This window comes from Mastomys coucha, unplaced genomic scaffold (assembly GCF_008632895.1).
Source record: "Mastomys coucha isolate ucsf_1 unplaced genomic scaffold, UCSF_Mcou_1 pScaffold23, whole genome shotgun sequence".
Classification (NCBI taxonomy): domain Eukaryota; kingdom Metazoa; phylum Chordata; class Mammalia; order Rodentia; family Muridae; genus Mastomys; species Mastomys coucha.
The window spans coordinates 48,194,826-48,216,093 of NW_022196906.1; the positions used below are offsets into that span (position 1 = coordinate 48,194,826).

At 43.8% G+C, this 21,268-nt stretch overlaps 1 protein-coding gene across 1 annotated transcript in view; it reads right to left on the reverse strand.

The window, feature by feature from the left end:
* The window catches only part of LOC116073015 (aromatase), a 48,632-nt gene that overhangs the window by 3,709 nt on the left and 23,655 nt on the right, over positions 1-21,268 (reverse strand). Inside the window, exons 4-8 of the mRNA XM_031344660.1 lie at positions 16,095-16,249; positions 11,665-11,841; positions 4,769-4,883; positions 4,115-4,229; positions 3,242-3,404 (exon numbers count right to left, since the gene is read on the reverse strand). Coding sequence (XP_031200520.1) covers positions 3,242-3,404; positions 4,115-4,229; positions 4,769-4,883; positions 11,665-11,841; positions 16,095-16,249 — 725 coding nt within the window. The remainder of the gene's footprint in view (positions 1-3,241; positions 3,405-4,114; positions 4,230-4,768; positions 4,884-11,664; positions 11,842-16,094; positions 16,250-21,268) is intronic.

Below are 21,268 nucleotides of genomic sequence, written 5' to 3' on the forward strand. Positions count from 1 at the left end.
TTCTTTGACTGTTGTGTCAATGTTTTCTATGGTGTCTTCTGCCCCTGATATTCTCTCTTCTATCTCTTTTATTCTGTTGTTGATGTTTGCATCTATGACTCCTGATTTGTTTCCTAGGTTTTGTATGGCCAGGTTTGTCTCTCTTTCTGTTTTCTTTATTGTTTCTATTTCCATTTTTAGATTCTGGATGGTTTTGCTCATTTCCTTCACCTGTTTGATTGTGTTTTCCTGTAGTTCTTTAAGGGATTTTTGTGTTTCTTCTTAAAGGGCTTCTAGCTATTTACCTGTGTCCTCTTGTACTTCTTTGAGGGTGCTATTTATGTCTTTCTTAAAGTCCTGTATCATCACCATGAGAAGTGATTTTAGATCTGAGTCTTGCTTTTCCGGTCTAATGGTGTGTCCAGGACTTGCTATGGTGGGAGTATTGGGTTCTGATGATACCAAGTGACCTTGTTTTGTGTTGTTTATTTTCTTACACTTGCCCCCTGCCATCAGGTTATCTATAGTGCTACCTGCCCTTGCTAAATCTGACTGGAGCCTGTCCTTCCTGTGAAGGATTCTGTCAGAACTCCACAGAGTCAAGCTGTCTCTGTGATCCTGTGATTTTGGGATCCTGTGATCCTGGGCTTGTTAGATCACCTGGGAGTGGGGCTTTCTCTGTGTGTTGTGGGACTGGCTGCGAAGCTTGCACCCAAGGTCTGCTCAGGACACCAACCCAGACACACCTGAAGGAACCAGAGTCACTGGGCTGGCGGAGTTCCTGTGTGCCTGGTCCCACTGGTCCCAGTTACTCCCAGTGTTGGGACAGATGTTGGTTCCTCCTCACCTCTGATCCTGGGTGTGTCAGAGAACCTGAGAGTGGAGCTTCCTCTGGGTGTTGTGGGACTGGCTGTAGAGCTTGCGCCCAAGGTCTCTCTTTGATCTTGGGTGTGTCAGAGCACCTGGGAGTGGAGCTTCCTCTGGGTGTTGTGGGACTGGCTGTGGAGCTTGCGCCCAAGATCTGCTCTGGACATCAGCCCAGACAGACCGAAAGGAACTCGAATCACTGGGCTGGTGTAGTTCCTGTGTGCCTGGTCCACTGGTCCCAGTTACTCCCAGTTTTGGGACAGATGTTGGTTCCTCCTCACCTCTAATCCTGGGTGTTTCAGAGCACCTGGGAGTGGAGCTTCCTCTGGGTGTTGTGTCAAAAAAAATGATTTTAGTTCTAATGCAGACCATTCACTGGGAACAAATGTGTTCTATTTGGTCCACAAAGAGCTTTATAAACATTTAGATGTAAAACAATTTCTGGAGATTTCATAACAACAACAAGAACAACAACAAAAATTTTCTAAAATTATCTGAAAATTTGTTCCTATTAGACCCATATTCCCAGCTGTGGTCAACAGGCAAGAGACGGGGCCAGCCACCTTTTCAGAGAAGACACACTCTCTGCAGTTTCCTGTGGGCCACACCTACTCTGCATCCCATATTCCTCTTATCTTCCTTAAGTCTTCGAGTTTCTTGTCTACTGTACATTCCAGGGAGCATTTACTTTGCCTTTTACTATATGTGCCAGTGAGCAGAGTAACCACCCCAGATGGGGTGCAGAGGCTGCTGCAGAGTCGGTGAGATCATGCACGGAGTCCAGCACATAAACCCACTCCTCCTGCCGCTTTCCCACACATGCCACTGACAGCCCCGCCACATCTGACCTCAAATAAACTGTTGCAGGAACATGGCGAGATGCTGACCACTCCCTCTCATAAACAGTGAGGCCCTGCCATCCCTGGGTGCTACTGAGAAATAACAAGACAGCCCCAGTGTCTCAGTCTGTCCTGACGTAGGTCAAGGAAGGGTAGATTGATCCAGATATGGCACATTTTTCAAGTACCCTCAAATGAGCCACTTTAACAGAATCAAAGTATCTCGGGTGTCCTGGAAATTCTAAGAAAGAGAAGCTGCCTCTTAAGTACTGTGCTCTGCACCACAGGACCCAACAAGTATGCATAACAGGGTGGAGAGGTAAAGGGACAGTCACAGAAGTTTCCAAAAGTATTTCCTAGAAAGCCATCACCATGGACCACAAGAGGGAGCCTGGATGTTGCAATGTGCTCTGCGTACGGACCACAAGAGGGAGCCTGGATATTGCCACAAGGCCTGCTGCTTTCCCATCCTTGCAGTGAGATGAAGAGTCAGGAGACATTGAAAAGCATCTCACTCTCAGGAAACTTTATTAGTGGTCTGATAAAAGCATGCTCTCAAAATCAGTTTCCCCTCCCAGCCCTCCCTGGGGGCTTCTCTATAGAAACAGTGTGGAGAGTAGCAGAAGGACCAACATCTACGGATGCGTGGTGACAGAAGCTCATTAGCCCTAGTATCTGCTGTTACCCTTTCATCCTCCTCCCACTGCACTTTTGTAAACAGTAGCCATCTTCCTAGGTCGACCCACGAGGCAGGCAGAGCATGTGAAACTCAAGTTCCACATCTATAGAGTCATCCAACAGCATTCAATGTCTAGTTATTGTGTTTGCACTGAACAAGCTCAGCCTTTATTTTGTAGTTATTCTCTAGATACTATAATACTGTAATGATTTATATAGTATTGCATCACATCAGACATTATAAACAATCGAGAGGTGACTGAATGTCTACGGGGTGCTGGGAGGGTTAAGTAGGCTACAAGCAAGTACTCTATGATTTTCTGAGATGGATAAACGTGACCATATCTATGTCTGTGTGCATATGAAGTAAGATTTCAAGCTTGAGAGATGGTTCAATGGGTAAGAGTACTTCTCACCAAGCCTGAAAACCTGAATTTGATCCCCAGAATCCAGCTGGGAGGAGGAGAGAAATAACTGCCACAAGCTGTCCTCTGACCTCCACATTCATACTATAGCATGTGCACACCCTACCACACACACACACACAAAGCTCTTGAAGGATATACAGGAAGCAAGTAGCTGTCAGGGGGGTTGGAATGGGAGTCAGACACAGTGAAAAGAATTAGGATGTCCACTTCTGCCTTACACACTGCTCTGGGGTTTGGATTCTTCAACAAGCACACATTATTTTTATGATTCATATAACATATAAATAGGAGGGGTTGTCATTTTAACCTACCAAGTACAACTAAAATGTAGCAGAATTACTCTATTTTTCCTTAAGGTTTTATCAGATTCTTAAGATGTATGGAGCAGCTGATACTCCCACTCTAAAGGGAGTTCCTGCAGCACTGCTGTTTAATCTGGTAACCACTTACCGACAACAGTGTGGATCTCCTTCAGAATTGCTGTTTCGACCTCTGGATACTCTGCGATGAGCAGTAACATGAAGTACAGAGTGACAGACATGGTGTCAGGGGCGGCAATCAGCATCTCCAGTATGCACTGGTTCACGTTCTCTCTCGTCAAGTCTCCACGTCTCTGAGGAGTTGAAAGAGGAGAGGACATTGGGAAAGGGAATCGAAATTTCAGAAACTTATGGGAGGTGGCACTCAAGCACCAACAACCTCAACAAAATGAAATGAGAGGTTTCTGTAATTAGAACCAACATCGTGCATATTGATATTCTGCATATAGATAAAGAGATAGCTGATCACCTATGTACCATTGACCCTCCATACACTAGCATTCCACATCAATGGATTCAACTAACTGGGCATCACATATATTTTGGTTGCATTTATATTGAGTAGCTACAGACATTTTATAATTATCCTCTAAACAATGCAATGTTATAATTATTTGCATAACACTAGGCTGCATTAGGTATTATTAACCCTATGGGGTGAAACAAATATATGCAAGTATCATGGAATTTTAGAGATAAGATTTGGACAATCTTATATTTTGGTATCTGGGGAGGGTTCTAGAGTAAAGCTCCCAGATATTGAGAGATATTTTTACTCAGTGTCTTAGGTCTCCTCTTTTCCTGTTTTCATAAATTATAGAAAATTTTGAACGATAAATGTCATAAAAACAGGTGTTTGGGCTGTTATGATGGGCTATCGTAAGACTACTAGAGGAACTTTTTAAAGAAAAACCATGCCACAGTTCTAAAAAGGGTTTTCTAAGTAATGGTACACTGTATATATTATATCAGGTGAGAAATTGGGGTTCATCCAGGCCAATACCTCAGCGAAAATCAAATCAGTTGCAAAATCCACACAGTCTTCTAGTTTCTCTGCTGTGGAAACTTTGTGTCTCTTTTTTTCCACCAAGACAGCTATCTCGTCTTTCAAGTCCTTGCTGAAGGAGAAAAAAATAGTGTTAAAATGTTCTCAATTTAGACTTTCAGCAAAACAGATTCTGCTTGTTGAAAGGCATTAGTGTTCATGAGTAAATGCATTTGTACTTTATTTCTTCACAAATAAGTTACATGAAGTATTTATCTTATGCTACTAGAGTTATCTGATATTTCTAAACACTAAAGCTATAACTTTAATTCTATGTTTCCATTTTTTTTTTTTTTTTGAAAAGCAGAAAACTCTGACAGGTGTCAATGTTAGGTTTAGCCATGCCTTTTGTGTCAGTTCAAAATATAGCACAGTATCCTTGTTCCAGCGAGCCTTGGGCCACACATTTGGCCATTGCTACGGGGGTTCTTGGCCAAAGGCTTCCTCTGTTCTTTGGTCTGTCCCAATGGATGCCAAATTGCTATAATGTTTCACAAGTAACTTAATTGGCATGGCCCTCTGCATGCTGGCCAGCATAAAACTTATCCAAGGGGCAACAGCAACAAAGACAAGGAACAGCGCGGGTAGATTCCCCACACTTGGGTTACTTACGCGGATCTTTCATACTTTCTGTAGAGCCAGGAAATCTTAAAGAAGATGTTTGGTTTGATGAGGAGAGCTTGCCATGCATTAAAATAACCCTGGATTTTCTTCACAATAGAATTTTCTAAGAAACAAAAACCAAGAGCAAATTCAGCAAGAAAAAAAAGTGAGCCTAAGAACACAGCTTCTGAAAGACAGACTCTTGGGCCAGTCTTGGCTCACCAGTGGATGCAGACTACAATGCTAACTCCTTAGCCCATCTGCTTGGCATCCAAGTTGGCAGAGTTAGCTGTAGAATTGACAGTTTTCAAGTTTGTGTCTGAGACCTCAACCTAAACTCTCTCATATCCCAGTCTGGCTGGGCTTCTCACTCCCTCTGGCTTGTCTGGACAGAGGGTAGTAGTTACAGTGATTGTGTCCTTGGTCTTGGTACATAGAAGGGTGTTGTTTGGACAAGTGAGATGACTTAGTGGTTAAAGGTCGTTGTCTCTTAGTGATTTGAGTTCAATTCCTGGAATTCACATGAAGGTGGGAGGAAAAAGGAGCTCCCGAGTTGACCCCTGCCCTGCATGGGTACAGTACACAGGAGCACTCATGCCTCTTTCTCTCTCACTAACGACAATAATAATAATGATCATGATGATGATGACGACAATACGATGACAAGGACATATTTAACTTTAAAACACCAAGCCTGTTATGCTGATAACACAATTCAACTGATTTTGGAGTTAGGTGAGATATTAACTGGACTATGTACTGGGATTATCCACCTAATTAACAGTTCTTTGATGTCTCACTTTCCAGTGCTAGGTTCATTTTATAGCATTCTTCACATAGCCTTCAGAGTTATCTAAATTTGGCGCAAAGTGTGTTGGGCTCTATTTGGCCCTGTTTTGTGCCTTGAGGACAAACCTGAGCCTGGCTCAAGTTTTGTAAACTGTCTCAGTCATTTCCGTACTGGAGTGACTCAACACAACCTGCTTAAGCCTGCCTTTGCCTATATCCTGCTGATGTAGAGTAACTTTGTTGGCTCTGTCAGTCACCCCATACTCCTCGTCAGCTTTCCATTCCCCCATGTCATCTCACCCCAGCCAGAAACTCCGCCTCCTCTCTCAGCCCTTTATATAAAAAAAAGATTGATATATAAAAACGAGTTTCTGCTTGGACAGACTCCTGGCTTGGTGTGGTTATTCTCCAGAGGCAGGAGATCCAAGCTGCGACACTCACCATCCCGCTCAGCCCCGAGAGGCTCGGTTGGACTGGGTTCTCTCCCTCTCGCCTGGTTCTGTCAGCAGAGAGCCTGCCCAGCAGAATTGGTGCCCCATGTGAGGAGACACCCCCACTCCTGACGGAAGTTCGCTGACGAGTAATTGGTCGGTCTGCGGGTGAGTGTATCCCCATAAATTATGGGGCAGTACTTTTTCAGATAGAACTCTCCCCTCCCCTGAGTTCCTTTACTGTTCCTGTAGCAGGGCTCCCTTGTCCTCCAGTGGGACCCTGCCTTCAAGATTCCCTTTCCCTATAGCACGACTCTCTGGTCCTCCAGTAGGGCCCTGCCTTTGAGATTACCTTTCTCAGACCCCCCAACTGACTCCTTCCAGGTTTCCCCTCAGCAGCTGCCTTCAGCACCGTAGCCCTATCCGGGGATGGGGGAATTCAGCTTGGGAGATACTAGCCACCTATTTCTGGTTAATGATAACCCTAGCAGCAGCTTGGTATCCCTGGGAAGCCTAAGACCTTAAGGAACTAAAGAAAGCAGTGGCAGAAGATGGCCCTCATTCACCCTGGGTAGAGACCATCCTTGAGGACTTTGCCCACCAGGCCCTCACCCCTAGAGATTAGAAGGAAATGGTCAAGGCTGCGCTTCCCTTACCCATGTTCCTTAAATGGATGGGCTTTTACCAGGAGGAGTGCCGAGTGCTGGGGAAACAGAACCAACATTGTATCTTTAAGAGAAGAAATGTTTCTATTCGACTGTTTGGAACAGATCCTCAGTCTATAGTTACTCCCCTCAGGATGGTTGATGTTACCTGGCTACAAAGAAACAATGAGTATATAGCCCTGGCCCTCAAAGGCTCCCTGGGTGAGATTGACTGTCATTTTGGTCCCCATAGATGGATGAGCTCGTTTTCTAGGTTGGAGTGGATGCCTCCCAGACTCTTTTAATCTAAACCTGATCCTAATTCTCCCACTGTCTTTACTGATGGTAGGTGACTGGGATCCTCAGTGGTCGTCTATCCCTCTTTTGGGAAAAATGATGAACCTAGACTTGTTAGTTCTAAGGTGTATGAGATAGAGGGGTCAGCCCAATTTAAAGAGCTCTTTGCTGTAGTGATGGCATTGGATTCCATCCCTGGTATGTTTAATTTGTTTTCAGATAGTTTATATGTGGTTAACTTATTGCCCAGTTTGCCTGAAGCTCATATTAAGCTAGATTCTAATCCAATATCCCCTTTGATGATTGAAGCATGTACCCTCCTTAGACAAAGACAAAACCCTATTTATATTCAACATCTCAGAGGTCACCAAAATCTCTCAGGCTTTTTGTCAAAGGGAAACAGCCTGGCTGACCAGGCGGCATCTGGACTCCAATGTCACACTGTCTCAGAGGCCACCCACTTCCACCTCTTGACCCATACTAACTGGAGGGGCCTCCGTTATAGGTTCCCCCATATACCAGTCAAAGATCTTAAAAAGATTGTCCACACATACAAGTCTTGCCAACCTTTCCTCCAGGTACCTTCCCTCCAGACCTTGGAGAGCAACCCCCGTGGACTTCGATCCAACCATTTATGGCAGATAGATGTTACACATCATTCTTCTTTTGGAAAGCTTAAATATGTTTTTGTATCTGTTGATACCTTTTCCCATGCCTGCTGGGCTTCTGCACATACTAGAGAAAAAGCCAAACATGCCATAAGTCATATGCTCCAATGTTTTGCTATTCTTGGATTGCCTGATCAGATAAAAACTGATAATGGCCCATGCTTTATAAGTCAAGCCTTTATAGAGTTTTTAAGATGTGGAAAATTGGCCATTCAAGAAAAATTCCATATAATCCCAGGAGACAAGCTATTATAGAATGCTATAACCAAGTCCTTAAAACTCAATTACAAAAACAAAAGGGGGAGTCTCTCCTCCCACATGATCAAATGAAAAAGGCACTATTTACCATGAATATTTTGAACTTTTCCAAAGAGGATCCACATCTGTCCCCATTTCAAAAACATTGGTCTTCATTGGTTTCCTACAGCTCCATTTGGGTCAGGTGGAGAGACCCACTGACCGGAGCTTGGAGAGGGCCAGACCCGCTCTTGACAGCTGGAAGAGGGTTTGGCTGCATATTCCCCCAAAATAAGAAAAGACCAATCTGGATACTGGCCAGAGACATAAAATACTTGCCCCTACAGGGGGATGAGGATACTAATCACTCCAGGGACATTTCCAGCCCTGAGAGCCCTCCTTCTGCTCCCTTCACAGAGTCATCAAGAGAAAAGAATGAAAATGCCCCTGTCATCGACAATGAAGATCCTACAAAAGATTGATGAGGGGATTCAAAGATCCAAGAAGACTTAGAGAAGAGGAAGAGTTTCAAGACAACCCACTGTGGACTTGCCTCCATGGCTTCCTGGCTTACCTACTTCCCCTCCCTGGTCCCTTCTTCCTTCCCTTTCTCCCTCCCACAGTGGGGCCATGCTTACTTAATATACAATTCATCCAACAGTGTATAAAGGCAATCAGGCTTCATCAGATCCAGGCTCATTATCAAAGGCTGGCTTCCCGAGAGCCAAGACTAACATACGATTGGCCCTCAGAATATGAGTGACCCTCCCCGGCTCTCCATTTGACCAATGACGGGTAAGATCTCAGATGTGCTGGGACAACCTAAGGCAGGTCGTGGAGCCTGCCCCTTGAGCCAGAGTGACCCATGGTATTCAAAGATGGGTAAGATCCCCATGTGGGGGACAACCTAAGACAGAAGCCATGTGACCTGCTCATTACAAAAACAAAAGGGGGAGATGTTGGGCTCTATTCGGCCTTGGTTTGGGCCTTGAGGATAAACCTGAGCCTGGCTCAAGTTTTGTAAACTGTCTCAGTCATTTCCGTACTGGAGTGACTCAACACAACCTGCTTAAGCCTGCCTTTGCCTAGATCCTGCTGACATAGAGTAACTTTGTTGGCTCTGTCAGTCACCCCATACGCCTTTCCCCTCCCCCATGTCATCTCACCCCAACCAGAAACTCTGCCTCCTCTCTCAGCCCTTTATAAAAAAAAAGGATTGATATATAAAAATGAGTTTCTGCTTGGACAGACTCCCGGCTTGGTGTGGTTATTCTCCAGAGGCAGGAGATCCGAGCTGTGACACTCACCATCCCGCTCAGCCCCGAGAGGCTCGGCTGGACCGGGTTCTCTCCCTCTTGCCTGGTTCTGTCGGCAGAGAGCCTGCCCAGCAAAAGTGCAGAATTCATTTCAGCTTCTTCAATGCATTGTTCTGGGCTTGTGCATTGTTAATGACGGGTAAGTGATAATAAGTTAAATTGAATTTAAAAAAAAGAAAGTCCTTGCCTATTTTTTCAAGCTACACAGAGAGAGAGAGAGAGAGAGAGAGAGAGAGAGAGACAGAGACAGAGACAGAGAGACAGAGAGACAGAGAGACAGAGAGACAGAGACAGAGAAAATAAGAATTTATTTTTTTAACTGCCAAAATGCCAGTCACTTCTAGGTTGCTTTACAGAGCTTTAAGGTTTAATCCTTATAGTCTTGCCAAGGGAACGATAATATCTCTGCTTTACAAATTAAAGAAACCTATGGCTGATAGAAATTAAGGATGCAGACAGTATGGCAGGCAGGTCAACTTGGAAGTTTAAGTATGCACTATAAAGGGAAACGAACATAACCCACATGGGTCACACAAGTGCTGTGGCATCACAGTCTGGATCCAGCCACTGATTGGTGCAGGATTCACAGCTCCCTGGACACAGCCCTGGATCCAGCCAGCCTTTCCTATTGACCTAGACCTGGAGGAATGTAGGGAGCAGGACTGGGTCAGCACGCCTGCCTGACTTCAGCAAAGAGACATGCAGAAAGGCTGGAGGCACACCAGGTGAAAGGTGGCACGAGCGAGAGCGAGCGAGAGCTTCCCAGAGGAAATACAGAACCAGATTCGGTTTCTGTAGCCCTTGCGAAGTGCAGTAGACTGGCGATGGCAAGGCCATGGGTGCTGGAGGGAGGAAGGAAGGGCTCAATGTTGATCTTGTGGTAAATTGGGTAGCACATGGATGGCCCAGATAGTTTCCACAGGTGCTAGGTGTTGAAAAAAACACCTAGAGTGTGTTTCTTGGCCCTGCCTAGATCGTTTCGGATCTGCACATGGCTGTGACTTCACTTCATTCAGACCATGTTTGAATGTTTTCTCTGAAGAGATATTTCCTGACCACTCAACTCATGATGGGCACGGCTGCACTGCCACCCTGCCTCAGTCCCTGTACCTGACACTGACTTGTTCTTGTCTCAAGGCACTCATTATCACCTAACATGTAACCTGGTATTGTTCACGTACCCCACTGCAATATAAGCTCCTCAAAGGTCAAAACTTTACCCTTCTTCTTGATTCTCTCCCCAGAACCTAGAATATAAAGTAGGCAACCAATACATATCAGTTTACTGAATGGATGAATCAATGAACATGGTTATAAATTAGCTTAGGAAAATCACATACTAATGTCAACAGCTTATGTGCACATTTTAAAATGTTTGCCTTTTCTCAATTAGTGGAGACGGTAGGATGCCTTGTGGGGTTGTTATAAATATTAAATGGCAGACATGCACATAAAGTATCTTTTCAGATTTTTTGGTACAAACCAGCATGTTTGGTATGAAATACCTAACAGCTGTTATCACCATTTGTCAACAGCAAAGCAGTAGCACCATCATTTTTTCATATAGAGACAATCAAGTTCTCATAGAGAGTGAATTTGAGAGAAGGAACATGTACGTGTATACATAAATACTTGTATGTGTATGTATCCTGTACCAAAGAATTGCCAGAAATGGCTAAATATATCCAACTTCCTAGTGCTATGTTAATGGTCACATTAATGTGTTTGCCCATGGTAGAATGCTAAGTCCTAGAGCAACACAGAAGATCCAGAAGAAATGGGGGTTGATCTCTACTTTGAAAGTTTATAAATGAATGAACAAGGCAGAAATGCTGTAAGCAGAGTTGTAGGGGGAGGTACCGATAGTAAGTCCTGGTTCCCTAATTGGTTCTTGATTTGGTCAATAAAGGAGGCTGGGAGCCAATTGCTGGGTGGAAGGGACAGGTGGGCCTTCCAGGTCTCAGGAGGAAAAGGAGACAGGAAAAGAGAAGGTGATTTTTCAGCCAGGCTTTGGAATGAGCAGCACACCGCCATCATGTAAGATCTTGGAGGAGCTAGAACCAGCGGCCTCTGCCACAAGCAGATAGCCAAGGAGGTGAGCAGAAGCTAGCTGATAAGTTTAGGTTGGAAGATTCTGCCAAGCAGCTGTGCTAGTAGGCAAATTTTAAAGTAATAAAACTGTTTAAGTGGTTTTTGCAGAATGAAGGTGAGTAGAGAGAGAAGCAGGGTCTGTGCTAGGAGCTTGGCGAAGCTAAGCAGGGAGGAAATAACAAGGTGGAGAGGGGCTGGTGGCAGCCGATCTCAGAGCCAAGCCAAGAGAGGCCAGAGTACTGGCCGCAGTCCTGGGCAAGAGTGGCAGCATGAGTTTTAAAACTATATGCAACAGTGAGGGGAATATCCTTAGGAATACATAGAAATGTTTAACCAAGCACAATGTATGAAATAGCACTTTGTTTCCATGTACTGCCCCTGCATGCCCTGCTTGGAAGGGGACAGAATGCATGAGAATTCAAGTTCCAGTACCGTCCAGAGGGATGCCCAGGAAGAGCATGTTAGAGGTGTCCAGCATGATGTGTCTCATGAGGGTCAACACATCCACGTAGCCCGAGTTGTCAGTAACTTCGCCCAGCCTGTCCAAATGCTGCTTCATGGACTCCACACAAACTTCCACCATTCGAACCAGACCAGGGCCCGTCAGAGCTGAAGAGCAGAAATTTGGCCATCATAAACACCAGTGTATACACAGCAGGTTATTATTATTTTTTTTTTGGCTTTATATGTCAGGAGAAATTGTCCCCAACTTTACATTAAATAATAGGGTGGGGATTTTTATAATCGTCTCCATTTATTCTTTCTTGTGTTATCCTCATTTTCTGCAAGAAGTACTTTCCTTTTTGACTAAAAATAAGTAAATGAATATTTCTTTAAAAAGATGACTCAGGTTCAAGCCTTTCTTTAAGCACTAATCATTTGTGAGACTGCAGATGAAACATTAATACTTCTGTGATAATAACTAACCAGTGCTTTTTATGTTTACTGTACATGGTTCCCTTGAGGTAATGGTTTGGATTTTACCAGGGTCACATTTATTTTACATTTCAGCCTGTAGAGAGATATTAATACAGAGCCAATGAAACTGGTCCTTAACCATTTCCACCTAAGGTGCTTAGATAGCATGGACGTACAATGCCAGTCTTGGAAATTCTGAATTTCCTTCTCCTATGCTTAGCCTCTCTTCAGATTACCTCCAGATTCATTTTATAGAGCAATAGCAGGCAGAGCAATTCCTCGCTTGCTTTGCAGGCTTCAGTTACTAAGGAACTCCTAAAAGAGGGTGACAGCTGTTTACTAGCATCGTACTTCAATCAATCCTGCACGAGGGTCCTTGACACATATTTGTCAAATAAGTGAATTGAACAAATGAATGGATGGGTGAGTGAATAAATGAATGTGTGAAAACAGGTAGGATGAACTGGTCCTGTCCTCTGCTTGCTCTGCTCCTGACCTAGAGCTGGCTCTAGTGGTCCATCGTAGTAGAGTTTCTTTAAGGTTCCTTCGGGACTAGTCTCTATTTTTATGTCTTTCATTATTCGGATTCATTGTTAACATTCTTTAAATGCCATGAAAATTTTGGGGGTACCTTAAAGGCAGTATACCAGGAGATCATCCTCTCAAAGAGGAGAAGCAAACAACAAAAAAAGTGAAGAAGCACATTTCAGAAGATAGACTTTGCAAATGTGAACGGAAGATTGACATCGTGGTGGTGGCGGCTCACACTAATCCCAGCACTCCTGCAGCAGAAGGATTGTTAGACGTTAGATGTTCAAAACCACTTTGGGCCTCATGAGTTTAGGCCAGTATAGGCTACAGAGTAAGACCTTGTCAAGAAAAAAATGTGGTAGAGGGTATGTGCTGGGGGCAGAGTTGGGGGAGAGGAACAGAAGGAGTGGAAAGGGAGTGGCAGAGAGCTGGGGAGACCAGCCTAACAACTAAAGACTCCCAATGTGTTAAGGAAGGCTGAAGTAGGAGCCTCCCTCCAGGTGGTGGGAAGGGACGACCTGAGCCTTCTCTGTTCTCTGGGAATGGTCACATTCAAGGGAGGGACACATCTTCCCTCGATGTCTCAGCCCTTTGTAGAGAAGAGGTAGCACCACATGATATTCATGGTCTCTGTCCGGGCGAATGCAGGACTTGCCTCTATGACAAGGAACCTGAAGCCATATTTCATGGGTGATCAGAACGCAATATAATTGCTTACGGACACTGGTGTATGTAGATTTGATTTAGTGTTTAAATGTGCTTAGAAATACTCTTATCTTGCTCAAAAGAAGATTCAGCAAGTACTCACATTTCATCAATAAATAGCTCTTTGGACAATTTCAGTAGACAACTTCTATGACTCTGACCTACCTCTCACCCATCTCTCAGGATGAACCATTTCCACCGCTGTATTTACCTACTTCCTTATACACCTTAATAATTTCATAGCTCTACTGAAAGTAACTTAGACTCCAAAATGTGTCCCGATTTTTCTACTTTCTCAGGAAAACCAAAGGAATCTAATTCCAAAAGGAGGGTTATCAGGATGCTTAGGACTCTCATTAATTAGAACTGCCAGTGACTCAGTATACCTTTTAGTAAGAAATTAGCTTACTATTTGGGGAAATCATATGATCTCTCCCCATCTGTCCCTTGCCACTGCAGTAACCCCACCTGTTCTCATTGTTCATAGTTGTGCTTTGTTTTCATTAAACTTTTGTCTACTACCAGAGAGATTTTTCCTAGAAACACACCTAAATGTTCATATCCATTTACTTCAAATAATTAGTGAATCCTTGTAATACTTGAGATATACTCAAGACCTTGACTCAATGAGGAATGTCTTGAGTGATTTGGCCCTGCCTTTCCCTTGGCCTTAGGTTCGTCCATGGAAAGTCCATGAATACGTAGTGATGACCTATCTTTCTCTGCTGTCAAACATCCTGCTCTTTGCTCTTATGATGTCTTTCTTTGGTGCACTTTCTTAGTTAATTTTATTTCATTCAAAAGTCATTGTAAGTACATACTGCTCTCTGGACTGTCTTTCTGGTCCCTTTGTGGCTTTAGGTAGCCCATGTATGTGTTCTCTCCAGGTTGGTACAACCTTACTAAACAGTATTTGATAATATGTAGCTCCACCTTACCCAGCCTTCCTACTACATGGTCCTCAATGTCAGGACCAAATTTTGCTTGTTATTGTATTCTTGGTACCTAATACAAGGAGAACAGTAGCTTGTTGAATGAACAGATGAGTTTAGAGATTCTATTAACTCTTTTCTTTTTTTATTTTAGATATTTTCTTTATTTACATGCGAATTTCTCCTTTCCCAGTTTCCCCTCCAAAAAACAAAAAAACAAACAAAAACAAACCCCTGTTGCCTCCCCCCTCCCCATGCCTGCCACCCCGCCCTCTCTCACTTTCTGGCCCTGGCATTCCCCTACACTGGGGCACAGAACCTTCACAGGGCCGAGGTCCTCTCCTCCTATTGATGATCGATTTTGTAATCCTCTACCATATACATGCTGCTTATATCAAGAGCATAGGATGTCCTAAATACTATTTGACACATTCCTAGTATAGCTCATTCAAATGAAGAAGTAAAATACAATTTATGGAGCCAGACATAATATTTTATATAATATATTCATATATTTTTGTATATGTATGAATTATATATTATGTATATATGAGTTACATATTCATATAATATATTCTTTATAACATCTCAAGTCCATGTTCTATAATATTCATCAATTTCTGTAGATAATGAAATAAAGCACCAAGATACTAATTGACTTGACTAAAGTCCTCCTGTGACTACTAAGTGGCAGTGTTGGACATGGGCCCACTATAATCCTAAGACCTATACTTTTCCATTAATCCAGTGTCAGTCTTATAAGACATTGGGAGATAGATCTGCTTCAACATGAATAGTGGCACACACAAAATAAGCTACCCAATGTTTCCCGGAGTCCTAATCACAAAGTGACTCAAGTGTAGGTCCTCAAGAGGATGAGATTATTAGATGTCATTATGGTAAGTCCAAGGGAATACCAAGAGTAATGAGTAAGGAAACTTTCCCAGCTGAGGCTATAATAGAAGGCAGGGCAAAGAGAGGGAGGCAAAGGAAGACTGGACCTGTACCATCAGTCAAGGAATGAGCTGGGCTCCAGAAGCTGGAAAAGGTAAGATCAAAGATACCTCCTATCCAGAATCTCCGACAGGCTTGCCATCACCTGCTGGGACCTGTGACAGTCTTCTAACCTGCAGAACTTTAAGATGATAAGTATGACATGTATCCCAAACTGTCCAGTGTGTAACAGCAGCCAGAGGAACCAAGCATGTATCTACCGCAATGTGGCTAGGTCTTACAGACCTACCAAGTCTAAATGGAAAGAATTTTGATGGTACGTGGTCAGACCTAACATCTCTGTTTCTCCAGATGCCATCTCTAATGAGATTGCCAAGGCATGACTGTGTTTCCTCATGCTTGATGTTACTGTCGAAAACTGGCCTTGTGTACCTCTCAACATCTTTATTTTCAGGATGATATAGTAAGGGCCAAGTGCCTGCTAAGGAGCTTCGAATTCAGCCTCTGCTCATGGCTGCCTTGCTCTGCTGGTGTGAATCTCAGTTTCTCTAGGACTTCATTTCTTCATAAAGCTTCATTTCTTCTGTAAAGCTCAGAGGCTGGATGAGGTAACACAGAGTCTTCCCTGTGCTAAGATTCTCTGGTTTCATTTGCTGATTGTTTTCTCCCAAAACATCTGGCCTGTCAGACAGTGGGCCTGCTAGGGTATTATTTAGTCATGCTTAGATCAGAAATTATTTGGCAGCAAAGTTTAAAGCATAATCTTTTTTTAAAAGAAGCCCTGTTGCAGACCTAAGAGAATGATGTAGGATTCCCATTTACCTTTCATAAAGAAAGGGCGAATTGTCTTCCAAAGGTTCGGGTTGTTGTTAAATATGATGCCGTTCTCATGCATGCCAATGCACTGCAGCCCACGCTTGCTGCCAAATCTGGAGATGTAGTTACTGTGCTTCATTACATGGAACATACCTGAGGACCTGTAAAGAAAGTGAGCCATGCTGTCAATCCGACAGAGGGGAGGGGCTTTATGGCGGTTCACCTGACTGCGTGGTGGCTTTCTTAACAGAAGCATGTTGATCCAAATGGAAAGTATGATGTCCATTGTTCGGGTTAAATAAGACTGCCAGGTAGCCTGAGAACATCCCTGCTTGAGCAAATCATTTCTACTTTCTGGCTCCTTGGGGATCACTGTAGGGAGAGGTGACCTGAGCAAGTGAAGAAGCCCTGCGTGGATGTGTGATGTTGATAAGGCCATGCCGGTGATCAGAGGGGAATGGTAGAGTATTCCCTTCTAGTCCAAGTGTGCCTGTTGACAGTGCATTCAGAAAACATCCACCATCACTCTCTCCCCTGGATATTTAGGGACTGAAGACTGCTCCCCTGTAGAGACTGCTCCTACTGAGGTCAGCTAAGCCTGTCTCTTCGACCCAGCTGTGTACCATAAACACTGCGTTCTTGATTATCCAAATGTAGCAACCCCACTTCCTTGCTCAGCTATATGCACTGACCTGGCCTCCCCACTCAACTCTATGTAGTAATCACACTGAGCCTGTGGGGTAAGGGGTTGCCAGTGGTTTATTCCACTAGCATTAATTTTTAAAATGAGGTAAAACTCCAACATAATGCTAGAAATCGCTTATTTAGTTGGCATTTATTTCAGAAAAAATTTTCAAAATAAAGACCATCGAATCAAATTATCTTTCAATTTAATAATAATTATAAAATTATAAAATTATAATTATATTATAATATTTATAAAATGACTCAAGTGTTTTATAAACAAACAAAAAACCAGATGTTTCAAATTGAATTCCAACAAATTAATCTGACACTCCAAATTTTACTTAGATAGAATTATCATTCTATAAAACAAACTGAAATTACTGATAATTAATTTCAGATTAAATTAAAATAAGATTCATAGTTTTTCTTACCTTTCCCAACTTTCTCTACAATTAAAGCAGAAAGTATTTTTTACATTCTTTGGTCACAACATTACATTTTCAGTACTTGAGAGATGAACAGAGCATTGGTTTTGAGGTGTTTGTTTATTTGTTTGTTTGTTTTTCTGGTCTGGTTCCCAGGGATTCTGTACACTACATTTGTCTTATGGACCCAACTAGGCATTAGTTTAGTTTAGTTGCAATAACTAATCCATATGTCCCTTAGAGGGCGCTGTCATCCTGGTGATTCTCAGTCTGCCAACAAAGAAACCATCAAGGAAATATGGCCAGCCAGAAAAAAAAGGGGGGGGGACAGTTTAAACCAAGGTCTTTTCTCAAAGTGAGGCAGAGTTTATCCAAACAGAATAAACTGGACAGTTAAGGAGAGAGGGCTATTGAAGGACAAGCCCACACTCCTGGCCATCACAAAGACCTGACCCTGAGGTGAGCCCTACCAGCAATCCTGAGGGAAATGTCTTGTTTGAGGGAGTGAGTGGCACACCCCAGCAGAGTGCCCAAGTTCAGAAGAGACAGTGGAACACTGCTGAGGTCAGAGGTCAGACTTTTAAATATGATCGAAGTTAAGAGATCACCAAAATAGGCAAGCCCTCCTAGCCCTGCCAGAGAGAGAGAGAGGGAAGGAAGAGGGGGAAGGGGAGAGGGGGGGAGAAGGAGAGAAGGGGAGGGGGGAAAAACAGACAGACAGAGATCTCAATTAAATTCGGGGGGGGGTTCCTCCATACAATTCAGCATTTCTACTCTCTGCCATCCATTCTCTCTCTCTCTCTCTCTCTCTCTCTCTCTCTCTCTCTCTCTCTCTCTCTCTCTCTCTCTCTCTCTCTCTCTCTCTCTCTCTCTTTCTGTTGTGAGTCCTTCCTCCAAACTAAGACTTTAGATACTTTCCTGAGGAAAGAGTGGAAATTAGAAGACAATCCTGGGGTCGATACATTAAGCCTTCCTTCTAGTTGCTGTAAGTGAAATGATATGTCCTTATTCAAAGCCAGTCCCTCCGCGTGTCCCTGGGACAGCATCACCTTTCACCCAGCACACACACACACACACACACACACACACACACACACACACACACCGTTTCTCCTTCATCAGCAATTCCCTTGGTAGTTCTCCATCCCCACAACTCACAGGCGTCCCATGATCAGGTGCCTTACTGTCTCTAGTTTTTACCGCGCTTCCTCGCAGTTCCTCTGCCTTCTTTGCTGTCTCCTCAACAGTTTAGACAGGCTCTGCCTCGGGGCTTCTGCACCTCCTATTCCTTCTATACTATACATATCACATTTTCTCCAGATTTCTGCCTGGATCATGTCCTCACTTCAAGTCTTTTTTAAAGTGTATTTATTCTCTCTCTCTCTCTCTCTCTCTCTCTCTCTCTCTCTCTCTCTCTCTCTCTCTCTCTCTGTGTGTGTGTGTGTGTGTGTGTGTGTGTGTATGTGTGTGTACCCATGTCTTCATCTATGTAGGCATATGTGTGTGGATGTACGCATGGAAGCCTTCGGTTGATATCGGGAATCATTGTTTCCTACACTTGCAACTGTATCCATTGAATCACCTTCCCAGCCCTCCTCCTAAGCCTGTAGCCAGTGAAGCCTGCCCCAAACCACACATGCACAATTATACTAGAGTCCCTACAACTAACCCCCACCCCAACCTTTTTTTCCAACTTTCCCCCATATAGTACAAAGCTAGTTGGTTTCCTCAGGACTGTCTCAACTTATCATTAAAAATCCCCTAGCTTAGAAAAACTCCTAATCTCAGGCAAACTGAATGGCTGGTCATCATGTGTTCACTCCATAATGACACTTACATCATAGACGGGCTGCACAGTTAACAGTGTGACCCCAGGAGACTATGTCTGACAACCATCATGGTCATTTTATATACTCTGTGGTGACAAAATGTCCTCAGGATGCATTTCTCAGGATGTACCCATATTAAGGAACGCATTGCTACACTGTGCATTTCACTTCTTTATCCATGGTATACTAACAGGATGTTCTTCCATAAGAGTGGGAACTTTGAGCTGTTCTTATTCTCCAAATGTCATTCTGCTGGGTTCCTAAAGCAGAGCCTGGTATGAAATGCCTTCTCATTTATCAAAGGAATAGAAAGTCAATGATTACTGTTAGTACACAAGCTCTTAATGTAAGTTGAACAAATTCCTTGTAAATTTATACATAATTAAGACAGGTATGCAGATAAAGCTTTCATTAACATGCTAATTGTTAATTATCCCTTATGAATGATGCACAAATTATTTTATTTTTGTATTCTTGACAAAAATAAAAGTACACACACATACTGGGCATATAGTACAATATCTGTCAGCCCTTGTGTGGAACATTAACTGGTCAAGGGCACTATGTATGCTTTCTTGCAGACTCCATAAGCTCTGCCTCTCGGGGCTTTACCTCAAAGTCTCCATGATGTCCAGGCAACATGCAAGCAGCATTCCTGACTGCTCATCCTGCAGCATCGCAGCTGCTCCTTTGGGACAGGGCTAGTTGGAAAAGCTGGACTGCAGTCATCACATAGTTGTAATGACTCTAAAGCTCAAACTTTTCAAATGGAAAAGAACTCGGGCAAAATAACAATCTTTCTGAGGTCCAATGGGGTTGTTTCAAGAGGCACAGGTAGTTCTGGAAAGGACTTGAAGAGCAGGCAAGGAGGGGAGATAGGGACAAACAAGTCCTATTCCAGAGGGGAGCTCTGCCTTTAACAACAACATGGAGGGCTGGGAGGCAATTAAGGAGAACACAAAGACTCCAATAAGTGAAAGCCGGGAGGGAACAGAACAAGGAGAGAGCTGGAAGAGCTGGGGGAAGGGTAGACTGTTCAAGTCTGAGCCTCTGTGAGAGTCAGTCCTGTGCTGGCTACAGCCACTAAGGGTCCCTTTCCTAGTGAAGAAGGGTAGGGACAAGGCTGTGACAAGGACCCCACTTTGGGAATTGCATATGGGCATCTGTGAATTTGTCTGGTGACCTAAGTTTCTATATGTCCATTCTCTGGGAGGAACTTCACCTGCTACTGTGCCCTCGGATTCATTACTCTTCAGATCTAGTCTTATACCAGCCTTGGCTAGACTCAAGCATAGTGCAGGAAGAGGAAAACCACCAGCGCTGCTTAGTTCTTTGCGCTAGTCCCAGAGAAACGCACTTCTTGCCCCAGGAACAACTTCCCTTCTTTCCAGGTGGGAGTCTGCCAGGCTCCACAGCTCTGGAATCACCTGGAAAGCTTAAGCAGCCAGGCTAGGTCGGGGCCCATGCCCTAGAATTCCTATAGGCTCCCTGCCTACTCCAAAGCATCGCCCTAGAGAGAACAGTGCTCAGGCGGATCTGTGTTTGAATAAATATCACCTGGGGAATGGAAGCCAGGCTCTAAGTAGAGTAGAGCCAGAAGACGACGGTTCTCTGTGCTGGGGGGTTGCAAAGACAGGAGGAACTGTCCTAAAACAGTCCTAAGTGGCACTGGTTACAAAACACTTTTTAAGACAATAGCCAATTAAAAGGTGACTAAAACACCAAAGATGTAGAGAAAACATCTCAAATTTGCTTAAAATTAGAATGACCAGACTTCGGCAGATCTTAACCTATCAAACCAAAGCATAATTGTGGTCTAGTCGCACTGGAGCAATGCATCTGAGCCATCCGCAAACTTGGTCAAAGCCGACCGTGGGGCTCTAGTCCAGATGTCTGTTTAGTAGATCCGGGTAGAGTACAAGTGTCTGCATTCCTAACAGGTTCTGAGCGGTGCAGCTGTTGCTAGTGAAGGAAGCCTGCCAGAAAACCTCTGCACTGCTCCACGAGGAGCGTGACGCACCCCACCCCCACCCCCACCCCAGCTGCTCGTGGCTCCACAGATGGAGTCTGCTTTGGCTCTTCTTCAGAGCGGCACAACATCAGAAGGGCACCTCAGGCAAAAACTAGGGAATTAAATAGATCCAGAACAACATGACTGGGTAGACTGAAATATTTGGAATTCTAAGATTTTTTTTTCACCTGTATGCCCTTCTTTCAGTATTTACATCAAAGAACTGGG